The sequence below is a fragment of the Crocodylus siamensis genome, chromosome 4, assembly GCF_052110815.1.
Source record: "Crocodylus siamensis isolate JL-2025a chromosome 4, ASM5211081v1, whole genome shotgun sequence".
NCBI classification, from domain to species: Eukaryota; Metazoa; Chordata; order Crocodylia; family Crocodylidae; genus Crocodylus; species Crocodylus siamensis.
The window spans coordinates 23,849,696-23,877,375 of NC_143398.1; the positions used below are offsets into that span (position 1 = coordinate 23,849,696).

A 27,680-nucleotide genomic window follows, 5' to 3' on the forward strand; every position below is an offset into this window, starting at 1 on the left:
CCTCACCAAGGCCGAGTACAAGGGGAGAATGATGTCCCGGGATTTGCTCGAGACGCATCTATGGATGCACACCAGCGTTTTGGTCGCTTTACTAGCCGCAGCATCGCATTGCAGGCTCATGTTCATCTTGTGGTCAATGATGACCCCCAAGTCTCTTTCTTCTGTAGTGCTATCCAACGTAGCACTGCCAAGCCTATAAGGGTGCTGCAGGTTTTTCCTCCCAAGGTGGAGAACCTTGCATTTTTCGGTGTTAAACACCATGAGGTTCTCGTCCGCCCATTTGCTGAGCTTGTCCAGGTCAGCCTGGATCACCTGCCTATCTTCTGGCATGTATGCTTTGCCCCAAATTTTGGTGTCATCGGCGAACTTGGCCAGTCCACTCCTGACTCCAATGTCCACATCGTTAATGAAGATGTTGAACAGTATGGGTCCAAGGACAGAGCCTTGAGGGACCCAACTGGTCACAGGGCACCACGATGAGTGACTGCCATCAATTGCAACCCTCTGGGTCTGACCACGGAGTCAATTTCCCAGCCAGTGGATCATGGTGGAACCAAGGCCACAACTGGCCAGTTTGGCCAAGAGGTGATCATGGGATACCAGATCAAAAGCTTTTTTGAAGTCAAGATATACGACATCAGTCTCTTCTCCCTCGTCCAGGTGATAGGTCACCTGGTCATAGAAGGAAATGAGATTGGTCAAACAAGACCTACCCGCAACAAACCCGTGCTGGCTATCCCTTAGGATGTTAGCCTGGGCCAGTCCCTCAAGGATGGCCTCCTTAATAAACTTTTCTAAGATCTTCCCCAGGATAGAAGTCAGGTTAATGGGCCTGTAGTTAGCCGGATCCACTCTCTTCCCTTTCTTGAAGATCGGCACCACATTGGCCTTCTTCCAGTCTTCGGGCACTACACCAGAGCGCCAGGAGTTTTCAAAGATCCGTGCCAGGGGCTGGGCTGTGACGCTCGCCAGCTCCTTGAGTACCCTGGGGTGCAGATTGTCAGGGCCGGCTGACTTGAAGGTATCCAGCTTCTCAAGTTGTTCCTTCATGAGGTCAGCATTTATGTAGGGTAGGGGATCCCCATCACCTGGATCTCCCTGTCCCGTAGCGGGCATGGGCGTCCCATGGGACTGATGAAAGACTGATGCAAAGTACCTATTTAATAGGCTGGCTTTTTCCTGGGCGTCAGTTGTCAGTTGCCCCATCTGGTTTAGCAGGGGTCCAATGTTGCCCTTGCTTTTCCTCCAGCTCCCCACATATCTGAAAAAGGACTTTTTGTTGTCCTTGATGCTTGAAGCTAGTTGGAGTTCAGTTGCAGCCTTGGCTTTCCTGGTTTGCTCCCTGCAGGACCGGACCAGTGCAAAATAATCCTCCTTGGAGGTGAATCCCGTCCTCCATCCTTTGTAGGCTTTCCTTTTTAGCCGCAGGAGGTCCGCTAGGTCCCTAGAGAGCCAGGAGGGCTGCTGTGCCTTCTTGCTGCCTTTCCTCCGTGTTGGAATAGATTTAGCTTGTGCATTGAGGATCGCTTCCTTGAGAAGCAACCACTCTTCTTGAACTCTCTTCCCATCTCCCTGGGGTCATGGTCCCTAAGGGCCTGACCGACAAGCCTCTTGAGCTTGTCAAAGTCGGCTTTCTGGAAGTCAAGGACTTCTGTGTTGCTGACTGACTTGCCAGCTTTACGCCAGATGGTGAAGGTGATCAGCTCATGGTCGCTGTCACCCAGCTTCCCATCGATCACTAGGTCGCCGATTAGGTCGTCCCCCGTAGCCAGTACCAGGTCGAGCAGCGCTTTGCCTCTCGTTGGCCCATAGACTTCTTGAGTCAGATAGAGGTCATCCACGCATGAGAGAAAGCTTTGCGACCGCTCGGATTTTGCTGAGTGATCTTCCCAGGAGGTGTCCGGGTAATTGAAGTCACCCATGACAACCAAGCTCCTGGAGCAAGCGGCCACAGTCAGTTTCCGGGCGAACTCCTAGTCAAGCTCAGGACTTTGAGTGGGAGGTCTGTAGTAGACTCCCACCATTGGGTCCTCTGTGCTGTATTCCCCAAGAATTTTTACCCAGAGGGTCTCTAGCTGTCCATGCTGGTCGCCAACATCAGCTTGCAGGAACATGTAGCTTTCCTTCACATAGAGAGCTACACCCCTGCCCCTTTTGTCAACACGATCCCTCCTGTACAGGGTATAGCCCTCTATACTCGTGGTCCAGTCATGGGTGGAGTCCCACCAGGTCTCCGTTATCCCAATGACGTCATAGTTCTTTGCACTGAGCAGGAGGATGAGCTCCTCCTGCTTGTTGCGCAGGCTCCTGGCATTAGTATACAGGCAGGCAAGTGTCCCCATGGGGGCTCTTGCCTTGCCCACAGATTGTGCCAGGGCTGGGACAGGGGTGGGCTCCCTTAAGTGCCTTGGTCTGCTGGCTTTGCAAGGGTTGCTCAGTGGGCCAGCAGTGGCAGTAGTCCCCCCATCCCCCAGCAGGCTTACTTTAAAGCCTGCTGGAGCAGGTCAGCCAGCCTGGCTGAAAAGAGCCTCCTCCCCAGGGGGGAGAGGTGGAGGCCATCTCTTCCCAGCAGCTCGCTGCCTCTCTCGCCAAAGAGCGGGCTGTGGTCATGGAAGCCAAAGCCTTCCCGATGACACCAGCTCCGCAGTCTTTGTTTCACAAACCCAGGTCCTAAGATCCCCTCTGCTGAGAACTTATGCCCTACTTAATGGAAAAGCACAGTAGTGCCATCTCACTAGAAGTGGAACAGGAAAAGTAAGTGGCATTGTTTCTTCTTGCTCTGACTGATTTCCAGCTCCAAAGAAGGAGGTTCTAAGGGCAGGATGAGAGGGCTTATCTAGTAGGGCTGTGTGAAATTTTGTGCAGTGTTTTGTTTCGAAGTTGTATTGATGAGTTTCGAGCTCGAAACAGTGAAATTTAAAAGAAACAAAAGACTTCAAAACAGCTTCAAAATGAAACAAGGGCACTCAAAACATTTTAAAAGTTTTGAAATGTTTCGAAGCCAGGCTTACTTGGCTTCAGTGTGGTCCCAGCCAGCATCAGCAGCCTCCTGTCATATGGCAGGCAGATCGGGGGCCCGCCTCCACCCCAGAAGGGCTGCGGGGCTGTGGCAGACTCCTCCTGGGGGTACAGGCTCCGAACCTGCCTGCTGGATGACAGGAGACTGCTGTTGCCAGGTGGGACCTGCATCTAGCACCGAGAAGACTGGTGCTGCCGCTGATAATGGGGTGGAGGTGGGTCAACACACAAGCTGATTTGTGCCAGACCCCACACCCTCCTCAGACTGGCTTCTGTATGGGGCCCGGTCATATTGGCTCGTGTGGGAACCCACCTTCGCCCCGATCACAGGTCCCGACATGAGTTGATATGCCCCGGGCCCCATGCCAGCCCCGTAGAGGTCCCTGCATAAGCTGATTTGCCCTGGGCTCACCTGCTACTGGCCCCAGGTGGCAGCACTAGCCTCCTGTGATCTGGGATGGGGATCGGGGGCCCACACCCCCAGGAGCAGTCTGGCACAGCCCCTGCAGCCCTCCCAGGGGTGCGGGTGGGCCCTGATCTGCCTGCCTGATGACAAGAGGCTGGTGCTACTGGCTGGGGCTAGCGGCAGCACCAATCTTCCCAGCACTGGGTGCGGGCTGTGCAGGCCGATCAGGGCCCCCTGCACTCCTGGGAGGGCTGCGGGGCTCTGCTGACTCCTCCCAGTGGTGTGGGGGGCCCCAATCTGCCTGCTGGATCACAGGAGGCTGGTGCTACCAGCAGCCTGTGCCAGGCAGATCGGTCCTGCCACTGGCCCCAACCAGCTGCACCAGCTTTCTGTCATCCCACAGGCACACTGGGGGCTTGCCCGCACCCCCGGGAGGGCTGTGCCTGACTCCACCTGGGGGTGTAGGCCCCTGATCTGCTTGCCGGAAGACAGGAGACTGGTGCTGCTGGCTGGGGCCAGCAGAAGCACCAACCTTCCCGGCGCTGGGTGGGCGAAATGTCGAAATAGCATCAAACATCAAAAGAGTTTTGACAAAATGAAAGGGAAAAGTGCTGTTGAAACTAAACAAAATTTGAAATGAAACCCTGTTCCATCAAAATGTCAAAATGGAAGTCAAAGCAGAACGGTGCTGTTTCACACAGCCCTGTTTTCTACTACGCTGTAATTCAGATTTTTCCCCTCAGAGTTGGTAAAGACAGTAAAAGCACCTAAGCCTACTACGGACTGGTTTCAATAATGTCTTTATGCAAAACAGTGAATTACTTATCTTACATAACCAGTGGTCTGTGCCATCATTTGATGTTAAGGGTCTCACAAAGCTTTCTTATTGTCTTTGCCCTCTCTCTTTTGGATAAGGGAACTGAGATGGAAAGAACCAACCAAAAGTGCAGTTTTCTCTAGTATTTTCTAATCAGGTTGCAGCTATGAATATAGCAATGAAGGCTTTCACCGCTAAAGAGTCATGAAGTTTTGCCACACAGGGAAAGCTTGTGCTTGTATAGTTAGTTGTAACCTTAAGCAGCCTCCTGAATTAGTATATAAGGCCTTTCATTGTACAGGTTCTAAAAGCACCTTGCAAAAACAGTAATTAGAGAGACCATTATCATTTCGATTGCGTAATTATTTACTTATTACATATTTGCTTTCACTCCCTCTCTATTGTAGCGTAACAGAAAATGAAAATCAGCTTTGGCATTTTATCTTCAAATGAGAGATTCCACAGAAATGAAAATGGATGATTTGGCCCAATCTTACACAGGGGAAAAATTAAATGCAGGTAAGAGTGCTAAAATGTACAGGGAATAGTTGTTTTAAATGAATGGAATAAAAGAAAATTATAAGGATTTACTTAAGTATCAAGCATTAATCTCCTATACATTATAGGTACTCAGTGTTACAAAAAGGATAGGCGGATGTAACTTTAAATAAGATTGCCCGATAATATCCAGCATAAAACCTCTATTTTCAGTTGTTTATGTACTTGCCCAACTTTAACTGTTTTGACTTCCATTTTTCATTAAATGAAAAATTCAGCCTAAGGTTGAATATTTTTGAAAGTTTCAGTAAAAGTGTTTCAGGTGATTCTGAGAAAAAGTGAGGTTTGGGTTTTTTTTCCCCTCATGTCTAAAAAATCTTTTGTCTATTTATTTAACTGAGAAATTCTAGTGTTTCCATGCTCTGAAGCAGGGTTTTAATTGTGGTATGGGCTCTACTTTGCTATTAGGAATAAGCAAAGTTTCCCATGGGAAACTCTGTCCAAATTTGACCCAGGTATGAGCCTCTGAAAATCTGAGATATATACATCAAGAATAAACACGTTAGACTTTAGCTCAGTGAATTCTTCAAACACTTCTGTCTGTACTGAGCAAACTTCAACACCCCACATCTCCTTTTGTGACTAGAGTGTAGTTCCAAGATGAAGGCACCAAACAGGATTCTCTTAAAATTTGTGGGGACTGATATACCAAAACTTACAGCAACAAGGAACTGGGTCTTCAACAGTGGTAATATTATGAACCAACTGCAACTGGCTGTTGGATTGTGCAGCAGCTCAGATTATACAATGCTGATCCATTAGAACTCAGACAGCAAGTGAAGCAAACCTCTGTAAGACATCTGATTCCTGAACAATACCTGGCAGTAGGACTAAAATAAATGAAGAACATCCCTGAGTGGAAGAATACAGAAGTTGAAATGAAATTCTTTGAAAATACAGAGGACAACTGAAGAAGGTTTAAAATACACGTGGGCAATTATTTGGGCTAGAAGGTCACTTACAGAGTTTTGGTGAGCTGTCGCACCCCACCTGCTTGCAACAGCTCACCAAAACTCTCTAAGTGGCCCTGCCCTGCACTCAACTGGGCAGATGGGATGGGGCCATGGGTGGCATCCAGGACCCAGATGGGTGGGTGGGGCTGTGGCCAGAATCACTGGGCAGTGACAGCACAGGGCTAGGGTTTGGGGCAGAGCCACAATCTGCTGCCCTCATGTCCCTATGACAGGTGCTGGTTCCATGGGCAGAGGAATGAGGGAAGCGGATGTGCCCTGGGCCCCAGCCCCAAACTGTCACACCCAGTGATCCTGGGGTCTCTATGGAGACCGACTGGGACCCACGTGGGCAGGGCTGTGCAGCCAGGCAGATGAAATGGGGCTGTGGACAGGCAGAGAATGAGGTCCAGGACTGGGATGGGTGGGTGGGCCTGGGGATGGGATCAGGATCATGGGACCATGACAGTGAGGGCCTGGGGCAGAGCTATGATCCACTCCCCACATACCCCGGCTTGTGGAACTGGCCCCCGTTGCAGGCATGCGTGGGAAATGGATCGTGGCTGTCCCTTAGGCCCTGGCCCTGCACTGTCACAGCCCCACAATCCCAATGCCAATCCCAGCCCCAGTCCTGTCTGTCTGTCCCATTCCTGGATGCCGCCCCCCACCCATTCGCAGCCCCATCCCATCCACCCACCCACATGCCTTGGTTGCACAGGTCCCAGGCTGGTCTCCACACCATCTGCCTGCTCCATCTGGTGCCCCTGATGGTGGGTGTGTGGTGGATGGGCAAGGGTGCCCAGGCAGCAAGGCTGGGTCTGGCAGCGGCAGCTGGAAGGAGCTCCCATTGTGGAGGCTGTGAGGAAGCTGAGTCCAGCCGCTGTGCTGCCCCAGCCCCACAGTGCACCTGGGGACAGTGGGACTGGCCACATGCACCATAGGCTGGGGTCCCTCTGTGCCTGAGCTGGGCAGGGCTAAGAGACCTGTCATGGGCCAGACAAAATTCCCCTTGCAGGGTCAGATCCATCCCATGACCCATATTTTTGAAGCTGTTGGTATTTTAATAGTTGTAGCAGGAGTATCTTTTGGAGCTTGGGTTGAGTCTCAGGCTCGGGATTCTGGTGTTTTGATTGGTGGAGCTCATCCACCAATCAGGAGTCAGTCAAAGGAGTGAAGCTGTGCTCTTTTCCTGGGAGGAGGGGGAGAGGAGATCCATGGACTTAATTGTATAATGCAACCCTGTCAGGTCTGGAAGACTTCAGGGGCGGAGCCCTGAATAGTATATAAAGAGCAGCATGCCCAGCGTGAGGGGAGATGCAACGGGGAAGCTGAAGATGGAAGATTGGAAGGAGAAATGCTGGGGACAAGCTGCCCCATTAGGGAACAGCCCTGAGCTCCTGAAGACCCTGGGAGGGTACGAGACCACTGGGCTCAACACGGTGCACATTTTGGCACATGGAGCTTGGGCTCTGGGAGCTGCGAACGGTGGCTTGAGCTTGCAACCCCAGAGGCCCAGCAGTCCACACAGTGCGCACGGCAGCAAATGGGGCAAGGCCCTTGGGAGCCACAGTGAGGCAGCTCAGGCCCCATCTCCCAGCAAGTGGCTACGGCAGTGCATGAAGGAGTGGAGCCAGGGAGCAGCGGAGGCTGCTGGAGTTGGCCACCTGGTGTGAGGCCAGATGGCCAGAGCCTGACGGGCCTAGCCTTTACTAAAAGAGCCCTCAGTTGTGAGCCAGGGCACGGGGAAATGGTAGTGCTGCAGCACCCGGGAGCCAGCAGTGGTGGCGCAGCAGCTGAGAGGAGCTGAGACCTCAGTGCCCAGAGTGAGGCACAGGGTGGGGAGGAGCCCAGCGGCGCAGGGAAGGCCTGGAGGGGCGCTCCAGTGGTGGTGCAGAGGAGACACCAGCAAGCTGTATCTTGACCACCACTACCTGAGGGAGCATGAGTCATTGGGCCCTTGAGTCCCACAGGGGAAAAACATTGGGGGTGTGCAAACCCAGAGAAAGGACTGGGTGAGCAGCCCCTTGCCCAGTCAAGGCCCTAAGGGGAGGGGCCTCTGACGCTTCCTGGAAACCCCCGCACCTCCAAAGGGACCCAATTGGAAGGAGGACTATCCTTTGCCATGGGTCATGGACTATATTAAGGCGTAGATGTTATTAAAATAGTTTATGATTGTGCCTTATATTGAAATGTTGTATTGTGATGTTGTATGGTGTGATGCTGCTGAAACTGTTTACTTGTGATGGGTAAATAGTGCTATCATAGGTCAGAGTAATTTCTGAAAACCACCTTGTTAGTTTTTTTTTTAGATGTTAGGTCCCCTAACTGGGTAGGGGCCCACTTGATGCCTATCGTTCTGCACTAAAGAAAGAGGTAACTGTTCCTGTGTAGGGGTAAAATCACTGTTATATTTTGTGTGACCCTTTGAGTATGGGTTCCCAACTGTGGGGCAGGGAAGCTGTGGGTTCACTGTGGATATATATTGTTTTCCCTAGGGGTTGTGGTTGGGAGTGATTCTCCCCGTGTTATTTAGGGTTTGACCTTGGTAATTGGTTAATGTCATCTGTGTAAATATATGTATATGATATCTAGTTTTATATTTGTGTACATTATATGTTAGTGAATACTGTACATAATTAAGAGCCTGTCTCGAGTCAAACTCTATAGAGGTAGGAGGGAACCACGAGTCAGTGGTGGTGACCCTTCCCACAGCACACTCACCTCTCACCACTGCCTTGTGATTGGGATCAGAGCACATCCTTGGGTGTACCCAGGCTACATAGCTTCCCATTTACTTGGACAGAAGACACAGAAATTTGAGGACTACTGCACTCCACATAAATATGAAATAATATGAGCAATATAGATTTAAACTCAGCGTGCACACTCACACACAAAGGTGAAAACATTAAATGATTTGTGACAGATCTCAAAGTGAAGAGCCATATTTGCATTTGGTGGTTGGGGTGGGACTCGGTCCCTGGTAAGAGATCAAATAATGATGGGAATCTGGGACAAAACACTCAGACTACAGAATACCAACAATTGCAGTTACAATTTATTGAGCAAATGAAGTTACCCAATAGTCACTGAGGCTTTAAAGGAAGCTAGACATAGTGCCATTATAGAGAATCCAATATGCCACAGTGACATAGACCTGCAGCAAAAATAAGGAACAAGGAGTTGGAAATCACAGAAAACAGCACATGAAGTGGCACAAACAGCAAGCAACACAAGCCAAGATAATGCCCAGCACTTTGAAAATAATGCAAAGATTGCACTGGATTATACCACCTAACTAGAGTCTTCAGCTATTAAGAGTATGCTCATGCTGGAGAACAACCACACCATTAGCTAAGAGGAATTTTTCACAGGAACAACAGATGATGTTGCAACAAAAGGAATGGGCCATCAGCCTGAAAGTAAATGGAGTATTTGTTAATTTTAAACTGGATAAATGTGAACAAGAAATGTGGTGCCAAAAATAGTGATACTAATGCTGAAAAAAGGCAACAGAAAGCAAGGAGTACTGTAAATTCAAGGTTTGAGTGGTGATTTTGTCTCCATTAAGGACATTTATGAACTAAATCCATGGGGGAAACAACCACCTGGAAAACATACATGTTGTAATATTGGGGGGGGGGGAGTACCCCTTCTGAGTTAAAAATAGTTCAAATTGTTAGTGTTATCAAGAAGATGCAGGGCCAAGAGATGAAAAACACTGAGGAAGTTTTTGAAGCCACCTTCCAGAAAATAGGGAAGCTCTCAACAAAGTACTGAACAGAGCTCAAAGAGCCAAATTTACTATCCCACAATTTATGCCGCTCACCTCTGGTAAAAGCTAAAAGATAAGATAAAGTGGATAGACTCATTATCACAAAATTCATAGAATAAGCAGAACCAACTTGCTGGGCATTTCAGAAAAAATGGATCCCTTCTCTTATGCATAGAACCAAGAAACTAAACAAAAATGCAGAATGGGAACACTCTGCATTGCTTAACAACAGATGGTATTCTCGAAGGAATGGCTGAAGTCAAATATTTTTCTATACCTGATACATCAGCACAGTTTTTGCTGTGCTCAAGTGCCCTTGGAGTACACATTTGGGTATTTAATCCCATCCCCCACCTCCCGCTCACACTTGGGAGTCATGGTGACTATTTGGATTGGTAGTGGAGGTATTTCACAGGAAAATACAACACATTTTTCATTATATAGACGTTTAGATAAATGACATTTTGACTTTGGGAAAAACAACAAATAAACGTGATTTTTAAATAGCTTTGAAAAGAGCCAGAGCTGCTGGACTAAATATAAAGAAACAAAAAATTAAATTCTGTGCAAATAAAGTAAGGATCCTGGGAGAGAAGTTAATGTACTGGGCTGTAGAGATAGAATTATAGAACATAGAGAAGTAGGGCTGAAAGGGACCTCCAGAGGTCAGCTAGTCCAACCCCCTGCCTAAGGTGGGATCATCCCTATCTAACCATCCCATACAAATTTATTGACTAACCTCTTAGCAAAATTGCACAGTCAACCCTGACACAACACAACATATAACACCCTAATTTGCCACAACTAAAGCAGGAAGACCAAAGTGGCCAATGTCCTAATGCTGCAAATACTGTTAATATATGTTCAAGAGATCCCAGGAAGAGAGCCGTACCCCTGATGACAGAGGAAGGCAAAACTCCCCATAGTTCAGACAAATGTTACCATGGGGTAGAATTCCTTCCTAACCTCAAATACAGTTGGACCTCCAATTACACAGCTTCGAGTTACGCTGATTCACGTATACACGCTTATATAGTGTGACCATGTTCCAACTTACACAATACCCTGCTTCACATTTACACTGTTTGCGGTAGAGCAGTTGTTAGTTCGGAGTCTGCTTACTTAGCGTTAGCATCACTTGTCATCTCCTCCAAGATTGTCCATCATTTTTGGTTACATTAACCCTTGAATATTTGTGAAAATGACATCAAAGAAAGCCTTTGATGTTGTGCCCAAAAGAGCATGTAAGTCTATCACCCTGGCCCAGAAAACAGAAATCCTTGACAAATAAAGAAAAGGCAATAGTGCTGCATCTATTGCTCGCCAATACAGTTTAAGTGAATAGACTGTGCGTACCATTAAAAAAAGTGAGTAAAAACTTAGAGATTGTGTGAAAACAACAACCCCTGTGAGTTTGAGAGTGTCATTGTAATTAGAACTCCTCATTTAGATAAGGTTGAGAAACGCCTTAATTTTTGGTTCAATGAAATAACCAATACAAAAGGAGCAGTTGTCGATGGCACGGCAATTAAGGATAAAACTTTGTCTCTGTATGAGCACACAGCTGGAAACTAAGGTTTTAATAAGGTTATTAATTCCATTATTTTGTGTTTAAATATCTTTTTATTATGAAATAATGTTATCATATCTTGGTCCCAGGTCCCCAGGGGAAAACCCCTGTTTTCCACTGACTTAATGCCTTGAGTTGCACGGTTTCAACTTACACAGTGTTTTTCAGGAATGTATCCCATGCATAACTTGGGGTCCGACTGTATAGCAAACAGTCTGAGCCTCAGGGGAGGGACAGGAACACTTAGTCAGGAACCTCCAGGTTTAAGTCCCACCAGAAACACTGGCACATCCCAGTCAAAATCTCCAACCCTGGCCGCAGCTGACACTCAGTGCCTCTAAGGGAGGTGTGAACAGGATGGGCGAGCCTAGCTTTGTCTCCCTTCTGTACTGCCTGCCATGACTTGGATTGAAATAAAATGGAGATCAGTGATCTTTCAATGCTAGGGATCGATAAATGCCACCCAGATGTTACGTGCTCATGATGTTAATTTTTTAAAATAAAATGGTACAGTAACTGTAGTCTCACCAATTACTTCATTAGCGAGGGAAGCCCGAGCTGCAGATAAGGAAACTCAGCACTGGATACCTCATAGATACTTTGTAATTAGCACAGTCTCTGCCATCAATTGCCTCATTAGCGCAGCGTGTTCTCCATGTGTCTCATCCCTTGCATGTGCCTTGTGTTGGGAGTGGCCCCTGCTACTCCCTCACAGTCCGTCTCACTGCTTTCAGTATCACTGCTATCCCAACGGGGCCAGGGGCTTAGATTAGCTCCTACTGCCCATGCATCATCCCGGGGATGCTCTCTCTCTCTCCCTGGACTCCCTGCAGAGCTGCTTCCTGGAGCCCCAGTACTTCCCCGCGCTCACCGGTGCAGCTGTGATTCCCAGGGAAGTAGCCTGCCTTGTGGCTGACCTGTCGTGTCATCTGAAGTCCCACGGTCCCTGTGCCCTTCTAGATCGCAGGTCAGGCTCCTCATTTTCTCTCTCTGGGGTCTCGGTAACCCCTTGTCCAACCTCCAGTGCCCGAAGGCAAAAGGTATATGCTTTGCTGCCAGATTTACACAAGTCTTGCCCAAGTATCTGCCCTGCCTGGGTGTGTGATTCTCTCTACCTGGCAGGGTGAATGGTCGGGTCAGTCATACCCGATCCTGTTTTAGTAACAGGGCTCCTGCCTCAGCCCCTGTTATAGAAGGCTTAAAAAACCATGAAGGGGTGTGGGGTTAGAAAGTGGGAATTCCATCTTAGCCCCTGCAAAACCAGCAGAGCCCAGAAGCATGGGAAATAAGCATAGCTTATACAGAAGCAAGTAGAACATAAGCATAGCAATGCCCAGATCATCCCACATCAGTGGCTGTGTAACCTCTTCTTGAACACCTGATGGAGAAGAGCCCATAATTTCCAATGATGGAGAGCCTACAACTTCGCTAGACAGTCTATTCCGTTGCTTCACTGTTCTAACAGATAAGTTTTTCCTAATATCTAACATAAAACTACTTTGCTGCAACTTCAAAGCAGTGGTCCATACCTTACTCTTTGTAGCAAGATAGAGAAGGTATGCCTCTTTTCTTTATGACAGCTCTTCAAGTATTTGAAGAGTACTATCATGTTCCCTCTTAAAGGGTTTTTTCTGCAAGCTGAATATGCCTAACTCCTTCACACTTTCCTCATAAAAGTCTTTCCAAGCCCTTTATCATCTTTGTTGCCTGCCTCTGGACCCTACCTTCTCCACATCCTTTTTAAAATGTGGACCCCAAAATTGCAAACAATATTCTAGATGAGGCCTAAGCAGTGCTGAATATAGGAGCACTACCACGTCCTATATCCTGCATCTAATACTTCTATTGATGAATCTTAAAATGATATTTGCCTTTTGTCCAGCTGCATCACACTGAAGACTCATACTGAGTCTGTGATCTGCCAAGATGCTTAAAACCTTCTTTGTAGTCCTACCACCCAGCCAGGTATCACCCATTTTATATCTGTGCTTCAGATTACTCTTTCTGAGGTGTAGCACCTTGAATCTGTCTGCGTTGAGCATTATCCTGTTAGCTCCAGTACAACTTTCTAATGTGTCAAGATCTTTCTTAATTGTACTCCCATCCTCTGTGTTCACAATCTTTCCCAGTTTTGTTGTCTACAAACTTGCTCAAGAAGCGTTCTATGCCAGCATCCAAATTATTAATTAACATGTTGAACAGCACTGGCCCCAGGACAGAGCCCTGTGGGACTTCACTCAAAACTTCCTATCATTCTGACATGGATCCATTTATAATTACCCTCCGTTTGTGGCTATTGAGCCATTTGTCTATCCACCTTAGAGTACTTTGATCTAGCCCACATTTCTCCAATTTGTTTATGAGAAGGTTATGCAGGACCTTGCCAAAAGTCTTGCTGAAGTGCAGATTGTGTAGTGCCGCCCAAGCAGCACCACCACATTAGCTTGGTCACTGCCACTAGCTCTTTAACAACCTCTAGATCATAATCATAACTGGTCTAAATTGAAAAATTCCCTGACAGATTTCTCACCTGCTACCTCTTTTTCCCCACTCTCACTTCAAATCTCCTTCTCCCACCCAGTCTCAGCACCCCAAACTGCCAGAGTGGCAATGGGTGCATCTTATCAGTTTTTAATGGGCCTCATACAGACACTGCATTTGAAATGCCCTCCCGGACACTTTTCAAGTCTCAGCTTAAATCTTGTTTGGCCAATAAGCAAAGAGGGATATACCACAGATATTAAATGGGAGAAGGAACTGGAAAAGCAGAAATGTGGGAAAAACTAGTGGAAAGTAAGATAAATAGATATGTTGGCAAAGTCATTGTAGTTTTTGTCTTCCATAGAAGGTCTCATGTCATGACACAGTGCTGGACACTTCTAATGCTCTTTATGGATTTCAGAGGGAGAAGAAGAATTAATTCAACAGAGAATAGAGAATTTCCTCTGCCTGATAGAGCAGAGGAAGTTCAGAGAATAGACCACAGTATCTCTCTCAACTTAACTGTTCAGAATCTGATACTATTCTCTTCCAGCTGCCGGTGGGTGAATATTTATCATCCTAATATACTGGCTGCATAGTAGGACCTTGAAAGTTTCTTTTTCCTCATAGGTTATGAACAGACATCACAGTTGTCCTTGATTATACAGATGTACCCATCCACTGTTCCACTTAGCATGCTGGATGTACCAATACTTTTTCCTGGGACATGTCTGTTTGTACCGTTCCAGAGACAAGCCTGTCAGGCTGTGTGGTCTCATCAGCCATCTACTGGTGAAGACACAGCAATGTAGCTTCGAAGGGTGACGCATGTAAATGACTGTGCCACCCCTGTTTTAATTTGGATCGAATAAGACATCTGTTTACAGCCTTACTGTATTACTAGTAGTGCACTAAAGGTGCCAGGTTCTTATTCAAACAAAGCAGGTGTGCATATAATCCCAATTTTTTTAAATCAGTTGTACCAAAAAATGAATACCAAACATAAAGGATTAAGAAGAAAGAATGCTTTCTCCTTTTTTTTTTTCCAATCTGCTCCACCCTCACTGTATCTTTTTTGGCTTAAACCCATTTCTTTCATCCAGATAGTTCTATAATGGAAAGTGCATTGTTCACCAACAACTTATCACATATTGAATGTATAAATATATCAGAATAAACTTCAAAAGATCAATCCAGTTGTAGTGGTTGGTGCATTATGTTCTGAAAATATACATGATGAAAGACAGTATTTTCTTTTAACAGTATGGGAACTTCAGTGTTCAGAGATTGCTAAATCAGTTTCATCTTTGCTTTAATTATCTGTAATCTCCTCTGGATAATGTTAGCTACCTAAAGATGTTTGGCTATTAAGCCAGAATTATATTGAGATGATATATTTTTAGTGTCAAATTATATTTCAAGCAACATGACAGACTTCTGCAGAGTTTAACAAAATGCAATTCAGTTATATTTCTTCTGTACACATCATCCCATGTAAGTTAACGCATATCCAATTTCATGCTGTTTGCATTGTGAATACAGACACTAGACGCCACAAAATATAGTTATAAATGCTTTCATTACCAATTTTAAATGGTTTTGAGAAATTAAACATATCAAAACAACAAAAACAAGAAATAAAACCAAATACCCATTTATAAAGTTGTACACAGCTGTAATGAATACAAATTATTCAGATCAGCTGATTAAGGATAGAAGCCATTTATGGTGAAAGTTAAGTGAAAAACCACTGGCCTTTTCTGCTATTGAGCATCTGTCCATCAAATGTTCTAGCAGAACTAATTCAATGATTTGGAACACAGAAAATTTAGTGTTGGATTTAATCAGGCTCGTTAATTGATTCACATCACTAACCCAACTGGATATACTCATGGATGAAGACTTTCTACATGATCCACCATTTTGCTGTTGGGAAACTTGGGGCCAGATCCTTTTCCACCTACTAAGTACCTAACGGAACTTAGAGGCCTAAGTGTGATCCTAGTCCACCATCTTCGGTCCCTGAGAAACTACTATTTTATCAATTTCTGTAATGTGCCATCATCTTAGCCCTAGGAATAAATCACAAAACCAGTGAGGACTCACTTGGCTTTTGCAGTCATGGCCATTCTAGAACTTAAAACAAGGTGGAATAAGATCATATTTGGGCATTTAAATCTGGTGAAACAGAATCTGACCCTTGGAGGTTGAGCTAATTCCATCTGCAACAGAATTACCTCCACCATCCCATGACCTCTGCTGTAGAACTTGCAGTTTCCCACTTTGAAAACACTTTTTTCCAAGTTAATTATCCTACACCTGCCAATGCAGGTGCAAAGGGAGAATCTAGTCAATAACAATCATGCAGATGCAATAGTAATAATACGACTGATAATCCCCATAAAAGGAGAAGAACATTAACATAGGAAGGGAGGCCAAGAGCTGTATTGTTGCATGCTAGGAAGTATTTCTACAGGTGGGCTGAACATTAAACCAGGAACTTAAGTTGTTGAAATAAACTGGCATCAAGAAGCTTAGGATTATAGTTAAAAATAATTTGCTCTTTTCTAGTTTATTCTCAGGAAGAATCCAAGATCTAGAGGGGCCAACCATTTCTAGCAATCAGTCTACAGATTCAACCCAAAAGTTATGAGTTTTTAGCATTTCTCTAACATTGGAATAACAAATATGATAAAATACGAAAACATTCCCTGATGCATTTGTCTTAAGTTCATTTCCATTCTGGTGGCGAAAAAATATGGGGAGATTACTATTTGGGATATCAATTATCTTGTTTTATCTCTTTCCCACAGTTTTAAAAACCCCATCATTTTTCAGCATGGAGTGAAATCCTGGCTCTAATTAAATCTATGGGGCAGGTTTTCACCTGTAGAGTAAATGAAGTCTTGAAATGGAATGAGAAAGTTACCAGAGTATATAGTAATAGACACCTTGTAATAATTTATAAACTCATTGACATGGATATATAGAAATATTTCTAGTTTGACAGAACAAATCCTACTATTTATCATCAGTGTACAGTCTAAATCAATCATCCACACTTCAGTCACCTTGCTCATTCTCTTAGTCTGCTGATTCAGCTGTAAATTCTATCTTACTGATTAGAGTCTTTCAAAAAGGGCAAAGTAATCAGCTGAAGGATAGCAGTGCTGCCCACTGAGCCCACTATGAAGGGGGCTCACATACTGTACACACCTTATTTTAGTCACTCACTCATTTTAGTCCCCCTAACTTCCTACAAATTTGGTTTCCTTTCACTTTCATTGCTGAAAATTATTTATATTGGAAATAATAAGAAAACTGATGTTCTGAATGATATATTTCAAAGCAGAAGGCAGGGTAGAGGTGTACCTTATAGGACTAAGTGAATCAGAGATGAATAAGTATCAGAAATCAACTGAAGTGAGCTGCTGTTCACAAAAGTTTATACATCTCTGATTCACTTAGTCTATAAGGTGCACCTCTACCTCCCTTCTGCTTAATTTCAGACTAACTTTAAAAGGAGGAAACTCACATCATTGAAGTTTCCTGCATAATTAATTTTTGTGTCCCTCATTTTGGGTCTCTCATGTCCTCTGCCCTTTCTGAGGAACTCTGCAGCTTGAGAGATACACAGGCAAGGTTGGAAATATTGAATAAGAATGGCATCAGCCAGCAAGTATTTAACACAACAGCAAAAAATTACACTGCTGACTGAAGTATACATTTAACTAGTGTAAGTAAAAATATGTATTTTCCCACTTGCAACACACAACAGTACCAACATCTAATCCCGTCACAGAATTATGGTGTACCAAGATATTTGTCAAGGTTTTTGTCTCTGCAGATGTAAGTCAGGACATTTGCCTGATATGGACAATAAAAATGTAATACTTATTCAGTATTTCACTTAAAGTTATCTCCAACAGCTTTTGTAATCAATGTTAGGCACAAGTGTTACTAGAGAGTGCTAAAGCCATGGAAGAAAGAAATACAATTATGCAAGAATATCCTTTTTGGGTAGTAGCTGTCTTTTACTTGTATGCCTAGCCTGTTAACACCTGCCATAGTGGGACCCCGACTTGATTGTGGCCTCCAAGCACTTTTTAAAGAAAACATAGGATTGTCATCAGGGGGAAGAATCACTAAGTCATAGTAACATAGTCATTATCAGTAACAATATTTTTTTTAGCTAAGGAAATTTTCATACATGTTTCTAGCTCAGTAACTTAAAAAATGGTTATGCGATTAACTATATCAAGTGTTTCACTGGAACTAATGGGTAATTCAAACTTGTGGAGTTACTTCAATCATTCAGTAAAAATGCTGCATTTGGTCCAATTTCTGTAATCATAAAAAGATCAATGCGTTTCATTCCCGCGCTGGCCAGTGTTGAAAGGAGTAAAGTCTAAAGAGGCCAACTAGACTGGTCCAATCCTCATGCATTATTAATACTGCTTGGTGTGTTAACTTTAATGAACACCTTTGGGGAAGTTTAAACTTGATGCCGGAAGCCTTACCAACCTGCCCAAATAAGAGAAACAGACATCTCTGCTATGTGCCACATGGTAAAAGAAAGAAGTTGAATTTTTTTTTGCTTATTCTGCACCCTTAGGATGTCCTGAAGAGTCTACCCAGGTCCTACATTCACCTTCAAATCTCACAAGTCTTCAGGCACAAAGAATATAAATGTCCAGACTGCAAATGCCACTAGATGCACTCCTTCTATTTATCCCCCAGTTATACAAGGCATTAAAACCCCTTTTCAAATTGTTGCAGGTAAAATTTCCTAATTGTTCTTCCTGCATAGAAAGCCAAATTGAAGTTTCAGATGTCTATGCACGACAGCAATTATGTACCAACAAAATTATGGACAGCATTTAGTCTAAAGCAGTAGTCCTCAATCTTTTTAGACTCAAGGCACCCCTGCTTAACTTTTGTGAATTGAGCAGCACCCCATTTCAGAGCTAACATTTATTACAGTGCTTGCCTCTTTGCAGAGGGGCCAGACAACACTGGTGGGGCAATGCCAAGGGAGAGTCATGAGCCTGAGCCCACTTATCTACTTATGTCTTCATATCTCATGGCACCCTCTGAAGGATCTTCTGGCTGCAGGATGCCCTGGGACTCTGGTCGAAAGGGTTTGAATCTCTGCACTCTTTGTACTGTTTGTGTGTATAAAATGGTGTTTGCTTTTGATTACTCCTAGTGGTTCCATTCAAGTAAGTGTAGATGGGACATTATCCATGGCTTGCTATTTTGGGAAATTCTTCCTGTATTTTGTTGCTTAGCTTTTGACTCATCTCAATTACTAATGAAAAGGAAATTCATACATTGTTATTGTCCCCTGTTCAGTCCTGCCCTACAACCTGGAGTGCTTTAAATGGGTCTGTGTTAGCTGCAGACTCCTTGATATTATAGAAGGTTGTGGAGGAAGACCAGGGCTCAGACCTTGGACTACTTTGCGGACTAGTACCAGGACCTTAAAGCTTATCTGGTATTGGACGGGAATTTAACATAATTTGAGGAGCTAGGATTTGCTTCTATTGGATACCATATTTTCTCACACATAATGCACACTACCCCTGCCACCCCAAAAAAACCAACAGCTGGGGAAAACTGGAGTGTGCATTATATGCGAGGAAAAGGGCTCCCCACAGGTCCAGAAACACCGGACCATAACAAGCTAGGTACCAACTGGCTAAGCAGCAGCTGTGCAGAAAAAGACCTGGGGTTACAGTGGACAATAAGCTGAATATGAGCCAGCAGTGTGCCCTTGTTGTGATGAAGACTAATGGCATACCAGGCTGTATTAGTACAAGCATTGCTGGCAGATTGAGGGAAGTGATTTTTCCCCTCTATTTGGTACTGGTGAGGCCACATCTGAAGTAGTGTGTCCAGTTTTGGGTCCCCCACTACAGGGCAGACAAATTGGAGAGAGTTCAGCGGAGGGCAACACAAATGGTGAGGCGGCTGGGGCACATGACTTCTGAGGAGAGGCTGAGGAAACTGGGCTTATTTGGTCTAGAGAAGAGAAGACTGAGGTGGGATTTAATAGTAGCTTTCAACTACCTTATGGGTGGTTCCAAAGAGGATGGAGCTAGACTGTTCTCAATGGTGGCAAATAACAGAACAAGGAGCAATGGTCTCAAGTTGCAACAAGGGAAGTTTAGGCTGAATATTAGGAAAACTCTCTCACCAGGAGGGTGAGAGAAAAGGTGAGTAAAGCACTTGAACAGGTTACCCAGACAGGTTGAGGAACCTCCATCATAGATTCATAGATTGGAAGGGCCTGGAAGGGACCTTGCAAAATCTGTGTGTCCAGCACCTATGCACCAGGCAGGAAAGACAACTGGGGTCAGATGAACCCAGCAAGATGACCATCCAGTCTCCTCTTGAAAATTTCCAGGGTAGGTGATTGCACCACCTCTGCAGGGAATTTATTCCACAGTCTCAACACTCTAAATGTGAAGAAATTTTTCCAAGGTTACACCTGAAAAGGTCTTCCAGGAGTTTGTGGCTATTAGTCCTGGTTTTCCCCAAGGGTGCCCTGGTGAACAGTTATTTGCTGGACCCTTGATGTACTCCCCTGATGTAGCAGTAAGCTGCTAGCAAGTCCTCTCTCAGCCTTCTCTTTTTTAGGCCAAGGAGGCCCAAGTCCCTCAGTCTTTCCTTGTATGGCTTGCCTTGCAAGCCTCTGATCATGTAAGTGGCTCTTCTCTGGACTCTCTTAAGCTTTTCCATGTACTTGTTGAAGTGCGGCGCAGTACTCCAGCTGCAGTGTCACCGATGCTGAGTAAAGTGGAAGAATCATTTCTTTGGTTTTTCTTGAGATGCATCGGTTGATGCATGCCAGAGTATTATTTGCCCTGCTGGCTACAGAATTGTACTGATGGCTCATGTTCATACTATGGTCTATTATTACCCCCAGGTCTCTTTCAGTCGTGGTCAGTCAGTATGGCGTCACCAAGACTGTAAATATGTTGGGGATTGTTCATCCCCAGATGGAGCACTTTACACTTCTCAATGTTGAACTTCATCTGGTTCCAATCTGCCCCACTTGCCAGGCTGTCTAGGTCCTCCTGTATCTGTAATATATTTTCAAGTGTGATCATGCTTCCCCATAACTTGGTGTCATCTGCGAACTTGGCCAGTGAGTTCTTCACCCCCACATCCAAATCATTGATAAAGATGTTGAAAAGCACTGAACCAAGCACTGACCCCTGAGGGACACCACTGGCCACTTCTTGCCAGGACTACACAGATCCATTTGTTAGAACTCTCTGGGTTCTACCCCGCAGCCAGCTTCTTACCAACCTAACTGTTGAGCAGTTAAGTCTGCAGTCCTCCAATTTTTCCATGAGAACATCATGGGATACCAGATCAAAGACCTTTTGGAAGTCTAAGTCAACAATGTTGACCTCCTCTGTCTCTTATCCAGGTGGCAAGTTACCTGGTCATAGAAGGAGATGAGATGGGTAAGACAAGATCTGCCCATGATGAAGCCATGCCAGCTGTCGTTCAGAAACCTACCTTCTTGCAAATGTATTGCACATAGACTCCTTGATGATTTTTTCCAGGATTTTCCCTGGGTTAGAAGTTAACCTAATTGGCCTTTAGTTGCCTGCATTGTCTCTCCTCCCCTTCTTGAAGATGGGCACAACACTGGCCCTCTTCCAGGCTTCAGTGAACTCCCCCAAGCACCACAAATTTGGAAGTTTCGCCAGAGGTCCTGCAATGACTTCAGCTAGCTTCTTCAGCACTCTCAGAGGAAGTTCACCCAGCCCTGCTGACTTATAACTGTCTAATTTTTCTAACTCAATGTCAACAGTAGGAAGGCAGTCATTCCTACTATGCCCATTCTGAACCTTATCTAGTACGATTTTCCCCTCGGTCTGGTAAAATACCGAAGCAAAATAGTCATTCAGGAGTTCAGTTTTCTCCTCAGTGATGGCAACCAGCTGTCTGGAGTTGTTAAGCAATGGCCCCATGCTTCGATTTGTTTTCCTTCTGTTCCCTATATACTTAGAGAAGGACTTATTGTCCTGGATTTCTGTTGCTAGTTTTAATTCAGTCGCCACCTTAGCTTTTCTAATCTGCTCCCTACAAGTGTGAGCTGTTGTTGTATAGTCCTCCTTGAGGACTGTCCCAAGCTTCCATTGTTTGCATGCCTCTTTATTCTTTTTCAAGAGGACCATGGTCATATTCCTATTAAGCCAAGAGGGCTTCCCAGCCCTTCTGCTACTTTTCCTCCACATGGGAACAGACTTCTTTTGTGTTTCGAGGATTGCGTCCTTGAGGAACAACCACTGTTCCTACAATCCTTTCACCTTTGGTCCCTTTCACCACAGCGCTTCCCCTACTATTGCCCTGAGTCTGTTGAAATTTACTTTTTTGAAGTCCAGAACTCCAACCCTGATAGCTGATTTGCCTGCCTTGAGACAGACAGTGAACATAATGGTTTTATGGTCACTGTTGACCAGGCTATCCTCTATATTTAAGTCACTCACTAGATCATTTCCTTTGGCCAAGACCAAGTCTAGAAGAGCATTGCCTCTGGTTGGCCCATGCACTTCCTGAGTCAATACAGGTCAGGAAGCAATGCGACCAATCTGACTTAGCCGAGTGTTCCTCCGGGGGGGGGGGGGGGGGGGGGGGTTGGACTAGATGACCTCCTGAAGTCTCTTCCAACCCTAATTTTCTGTGATTTGTTAATGTGTGTGTGGTATAGTGGTGGCAGTGTTAATTGCCCCAGCTTCCCACCCCTGCTAAATTTCTGGATCTGACCCACCATACAGGTCCACATCCAACACATGGCTCAAGATCAGCACATGGTCCCAGAACTAGTGTCCAGTGCTGGACTCAGGGTTCAGCCTTCAGCTCCAGCAAGTGTACCCCATGCAGGCCCCAGCTCTAGAGACCCCACATCTCTGGTACTTACCCATACTCCATGGTAAGATAAGTTTCCTTTTTTGGGGCATTCCAAAAATAGGGTGTATGTTACATTCAGGGGGACGATATACAGTATAACCTTGTAAAAATACACTATATCAGGGAGTAGCGGTGGCCAGTCCCAGAGCAGCGGAAGGAGAAGTTTGCACACAGTGGCTGCTGCCACCATCCACCCACCCCCCACAACCAGCCACTGCTCTGGTTTCAAAAACCTGGAATTTTCAAATTTCTGGCAGGTGTTCAGTCCCAAGGGATGTTCTAATCAGGCTAAATTCACCTGGTACACATACATTTTCTTAAGCAAAAAAACCCCCGAGATCTGAAGTACTAGAAATGATGAAGCATTTAAAACTAGAATAGCTTAAGCCAGTGCTTCATCATTTGATAATCCATTGTATGTTCAATGTGTTTTGCCTCCTGCAGACTGCAGGGCTTTCTTTACTGAGAACAGTTTGAAATGGATATAACATATTTCTTACCTGTTGACTCTTTTCCTTCCATATGCATGTTGCTGCAGGAGGGCCTGTATTACCCTTCATTACAGACAATTCGAGTTTTAGAGAGTACATCAAATCAAGCTCCTTTGCTTCCATAGCACGAATGCTCAAATATTTCCACTGAGAACTGCCCTAGAATTTGTACCTCAGCAAATTCTAAGATGAGCTCAAAAGAACTATAAACGTGTTTAAATGATAAACTCCTTTCAAGTTAGTGAATGTAAAAAACCTGTCAGAATTGGCAGAAGTGTAGAAGTGACAGTTCTAATTATGACAATTTTAAAAGTTGATTTTTTAAAATGTTGATAAAGACCAGAATTTATTAGTGAATATTTACAGATGGGCCTCAAGTGAAATTCTGTGCTAATAAGTTTGGGGTTTTCCTATAATGGTAATCCCCATGCATGAGAGTTGAATGGATAATCTACATATGACTGAAGAGAAACTAGGCTTTACACCAGCTTGATTTTAAACATGCACTTATGTTTATTATATTTTGCTATTCCACTCTCTTAAAATGGTGGCCTTAGGAAAAGCTACTTTGGCAGGCGATTGCAAAGATTCCTGTGGAGAGGAAGTGAAAAGACTGGGCACACAAACAAGGGCTGCTGCCATGTTCAAAGCACAGGGGATAGTTCACAGAGCAAAATGCAGTCCTAAGTAAATGGGTTTCAGGCAATTTCAGTGTTAAGATAACATCATTAAGAGTAGAACAGATTGTGCTCAAACCCTGCTGTTTATAATTAACACATTGCTTCCAAATACTCCAGGGTCCCTGGTAAATAGTCCTCTGCTCAGATCCACCCAGACCAATCAGAGTATTTTTATAAGAAGCCATGCTGGGCCAGCACCTGTTTGGACAAATCCAAAAGAGCCAAAACACTCTTCTCCCTGGCCAGCTAAGTAGATAGATGAACACAGCTTGCCTTAGTCATTGTCACAGTGTCCATATGGCTGTGAAGCTTGTTTTCACAAGAAATCGTACAAGTACTTTATGATGTCGAAGTTCACAGTCCTATAAACAAAAATACAGTATATCAGAACAATCACCCCTACAGCATGTGGACTGTAACCTGTTTGGAGACAAGACATACAAGATTCATCTTTCAATCAAGAGGAAGTGATACTCCCAAGATAAACGAAAGAAAGACCAATTACATTGCTAAATTACAATTCTTAAATTCTAACCCCATGGCATTACTGCCAGGAGAAAATGCTGCCTGATTATTCCAACATTTTAAGACTGAAGAAAATGGTAAAACAATACCTTCTCCAAGATTTTTCTTTCTGATCATTAGACTGTAAAAACAAATGTAGTTCTAAGTCGACACCAATTTATCTTTTTTATTCTGGTAAACATGGCACACTAGTTGGAGATGCAGAGCAGTAATCTATTATGCTATTGAACGTTTTGTTCCTCTTCCAAACCACCTGTTTTAGCATGTACTGCGTAACTCCTTCATCTGTACTCATTTGTAGTCTGCGTTCTTTCAGTCTTGACACTAGTTGACCCATGTTTGCAGCTAAATTTGAAAAATCCAAGAATGCTACTCAATAGGATAGAAGATTTTAATGTATACTTTTGTACTTTGATGGCAGGAAGAATGAAATAGCAGTAGAATAAAACATATAATTAATTTTTTTCTCCAAATTCACTCTGCTGTACAATCTAACATTCAGACTTTGGGGTTTAATGTTTGAATAAATAACTAAAATTACAGGATATAATGACAAGCATAAAATAAAATGTGTAAAAAAGTATTCAGTGCCGCAAAAATAACTGCTTATGATTCTAAGCAAGATTAACTAATTGGATGTCTTATTTGTCAGGCTACAATCATTTAATATTCTTAACTCTTACATCACTTTCCAATCTAATTTCTCTAAAAGTTTCCATTAAAGTATTATGTTGGACACAAAAAAGTTTAGAAATGGCCATGACACATAACCAATAGATACTGCTTCTGGGGTCTGTTTCATTAAACTATTAATAATTCAATAGAAATGAACCACCCTACTTACGACTAAACTACAATGTTATGTACAGGAACAAGTACTTATATTGCCTTACCATATGTTAATATAGTCACTGTTCCTGACAAGTGGTAACCTTAGCAATTAAATGAAATTATTATCCTGTCATAATAATTAGAACCACTAGAAATCATATAAGACCCTCCAGATTCTAACATTTATAAGTTTCTTGCTTCAGTGGTAAAAACCAAAATGGCTGAGCTTAGTTATTAGTGGAGTAATTTCAGTAAGAATGTGAAATTATCAACAACATACCAGCCCTTTGCTTTCAAACTAAAGCAAGCAAAAAAATGGGAAATCTGCAGCAGAGGAGATGATGAGCCTACAACAAGGAATCCCTCAGAGCGGGGAAGCCTGGGGTTGCACCTCTCATCCCAAAATAACTTTGCCAACTTTACATTCTTTTTTCAAAAAGGGAAGGAAATTGGGCTGTACTTTGCTCTGTAGCACCGCAAGGATAAAAAAAATAGAAATGCTTGATTAGGAGAGAGAACTCAGGAGTCTGTCCCCTTTGCACTCATCAGACCTGCACTCCTGGGTAAGAGCAGAGAAATCCATTGACCCCTATGACTGGGACTAATAACAAATTATTTTAGTACTATTCATTTAGGGGAAGGGTAGCCTGCCTCCTTGAGACATGTCTGAGGTAAAAAATTAGCTCCCCTTTTTCTGCTGCTGCTAGGATACCCTGGCTCGTATCAGTGAGAAGCAAGCAGCTGGGACAGAATTCTGCTAAAGGCAGCGGCATCCTCACACAATAAAGCCATCGTCTTTAAGGTCTACAGGCATAAATCTCTTCAGATCGCATATTATCACAGTTTTACCCTGCTGCTCGCACCAAGGTGGAAAATGCCATGCACTTGGATCACCACAGAAATCAATGCATTTAAAAACTACTTTTAACTACCCTTTAAAACTTGAGTGAGAGAGTGAAAACTGGAAAAGGGATGAAGGTGGAAAGGAGATAAAAAATAGGGAATGAAAATGAGAAAGGAAAAGATAGAGATGCTGGCTTACGTCACACGCTAAGAGATGCCAGCACTGTATGTAGCATCTCCCAGAGATGTATAGCTATTGAGATCTGGAAGTGGTAAGGCTTGTGAAGAGTCACTCTCTTGCGGAAAGGAGTTCTCTGGTGCAGTCTGTCCTCTGCCCCATGCTTCCCAGCACTGCTGGGCATTTCCATGGGTCCTGTAAAATGCAGCTTTTGTGTAGGTCCAAGCTGTAGAGGGGAAGGTGATCACTCAGGTAGTCTGGTTCAGTTTCATGGAGAACATGAGGACAGAGTTCATGGACTGGACTCTGCATTCAGGGCAGAGCCAGTGCAGAGACCAGAGCACCTGGGTGATTTTGCTCACAGCAATCTGTGTTGCTGAGCAGATGGGATGCTGTGTTTTGTACCAGTGGGAGCTTTTTCAGGACACCATTCATGTGGCTGCATTCCTGAGAAGAGCGAGTTACACTAATGAAGCCTGGAGGTCCTGGCTGTGTTAGCTCAATCAGGTCTGAATCAGACTAGGTCTCATTTTCTGTCCAGTTGCAAATGGAAATGGGCATTTTACACTGCCAAGATTACCTAGGCATCTTGCACCCAGAGTCCAAAAGGGCTCAAAGGCTATGGGATATAAGAACCTAAAAATATAGGAGTCTATTTAAAGGCTAATCCTTCAGCAGTGGCTGTTCCTGAGAAGAACAGTTCTTTAAAGTGCTTCCCTGCTTTGTACTACAGAACGTCTGCCCTGGGTTCAGTTTTAGTGAGGTGGTGTTCCTCCAAGAGCTGATGTGTTTGGCCAGACACTGAGAAAGCTGGAAGATGGTGCTCTTTACACATGATGCGCGGGGGATGAAGGGCTGACTATAGTTGATGTCCTAGAGATACGCTACTGTGTATGCTGTTTTCATCGACTCTTAACTGCTTCACAGTACTAAACAACATGGGGAAAGAACTTAACTGTGCCACGCTCCAAAAGGACTTCAGAGGAGCAACCATTTTATTGCTAGCTTAATTTAATTTATTGGATTGGCTTATGTCAACCAGGGACCCCTTGAAGAAGACAGACTATAAGAATCCTCATTCTGTTATTCTATCCTTGCAACAAATACTGCACATCAGTTAGGGCTGGGCGAGCATAACATGCCTCTTGGCAGTGCAGTAAATTGACATTTATAGCAATATTTCTATTGAAGAAGTCTTTGTATTAGAGACAAAGAATGTTCATCACAGAATACAGCTAACACAGTCTCTGGTCTGACTTAAGTATGCCTTTGCAAATTAAAACTCACTTTAAATAGACTGAGCTGAACCCTCCCTTAGTAATTCTATTTACATCAATGGAGTTACACTTCTAAATTGAAGGCTGGCATTTGGTTGCTGCTAGATTACTTCTTGAAGCAACAAGAGGAAAAGAATTAGGCTGGAGTATAGCCAACAGCAGGATGAAGAGAGAGAAGCTGCTTGAATGATGCTGATTTGCCCAAGAATATTTCTTTCAAACTATAGTTTAAATGACTAATATAATCTGATTATACAATATCTACCATTGGGGATTTCTGTTATGTCTTCTTCTTATAATCCTTTCCTGTGGTTTCCTCATACTTTACAGGACACCTATTTTCTAGCAT

At 44.2% G+C, this 27,680-nt stretch overlaps 1 protein-coding gene and 1 long non-coding RNA gene across 6 annotated transcripts in view; one reads left to right on the forward strand and one right to left on the reverse strand.

The window, feature by feature from the left end:
* LOC149865558 (uncharacterized) overlaps positions 1 to 7,109 on the forward strand; it is a 43,807-nt gene extending 36,698 nt beyond the window's left edge. The window contains exons 2-3 of the long non-coding RNA XR_016441730.1: positions 4,649 to 4,760; positions 6,996 to 7,109. This is a non-coding gene — a long non-coding RNA (uncharacterized LOC149865558). The remainder of the gene's footprint in view (positions 1 to 4,648; positions 4,761 to 6,995) is intronic.
* ORC5 (origin recognition complex subunit 5) overlaps positions 1 to 27,680 on the reverse strand; it is a 217,354-nt gene that overhangs the window by 44,953 nt on the left and 144,721 nt on the right. For 2 of the 5 annotated variants that reach the window (XM_090041980.1, XM_090041982.1), the window contains exon 15: positions 23,951 to 24,039. In XM_090041980.1, coding sequence (XP_089898106.1) covers positions 23,994 to 24,039 — 46 coding nt within the window. In that variant the 3' untranslated portion in view covers positions 23,951 to 23,993. Of the gene's footprint in view, positions 1 to 8,837; positions 9,166 to 22,299; positions 24,040 to 27,680 lie in introns of those variants that run through there. The other 3 variants (XM_090041981.1, XM_090041985.1, XM_090041979.1) reach the window with 3 other exon arrangements.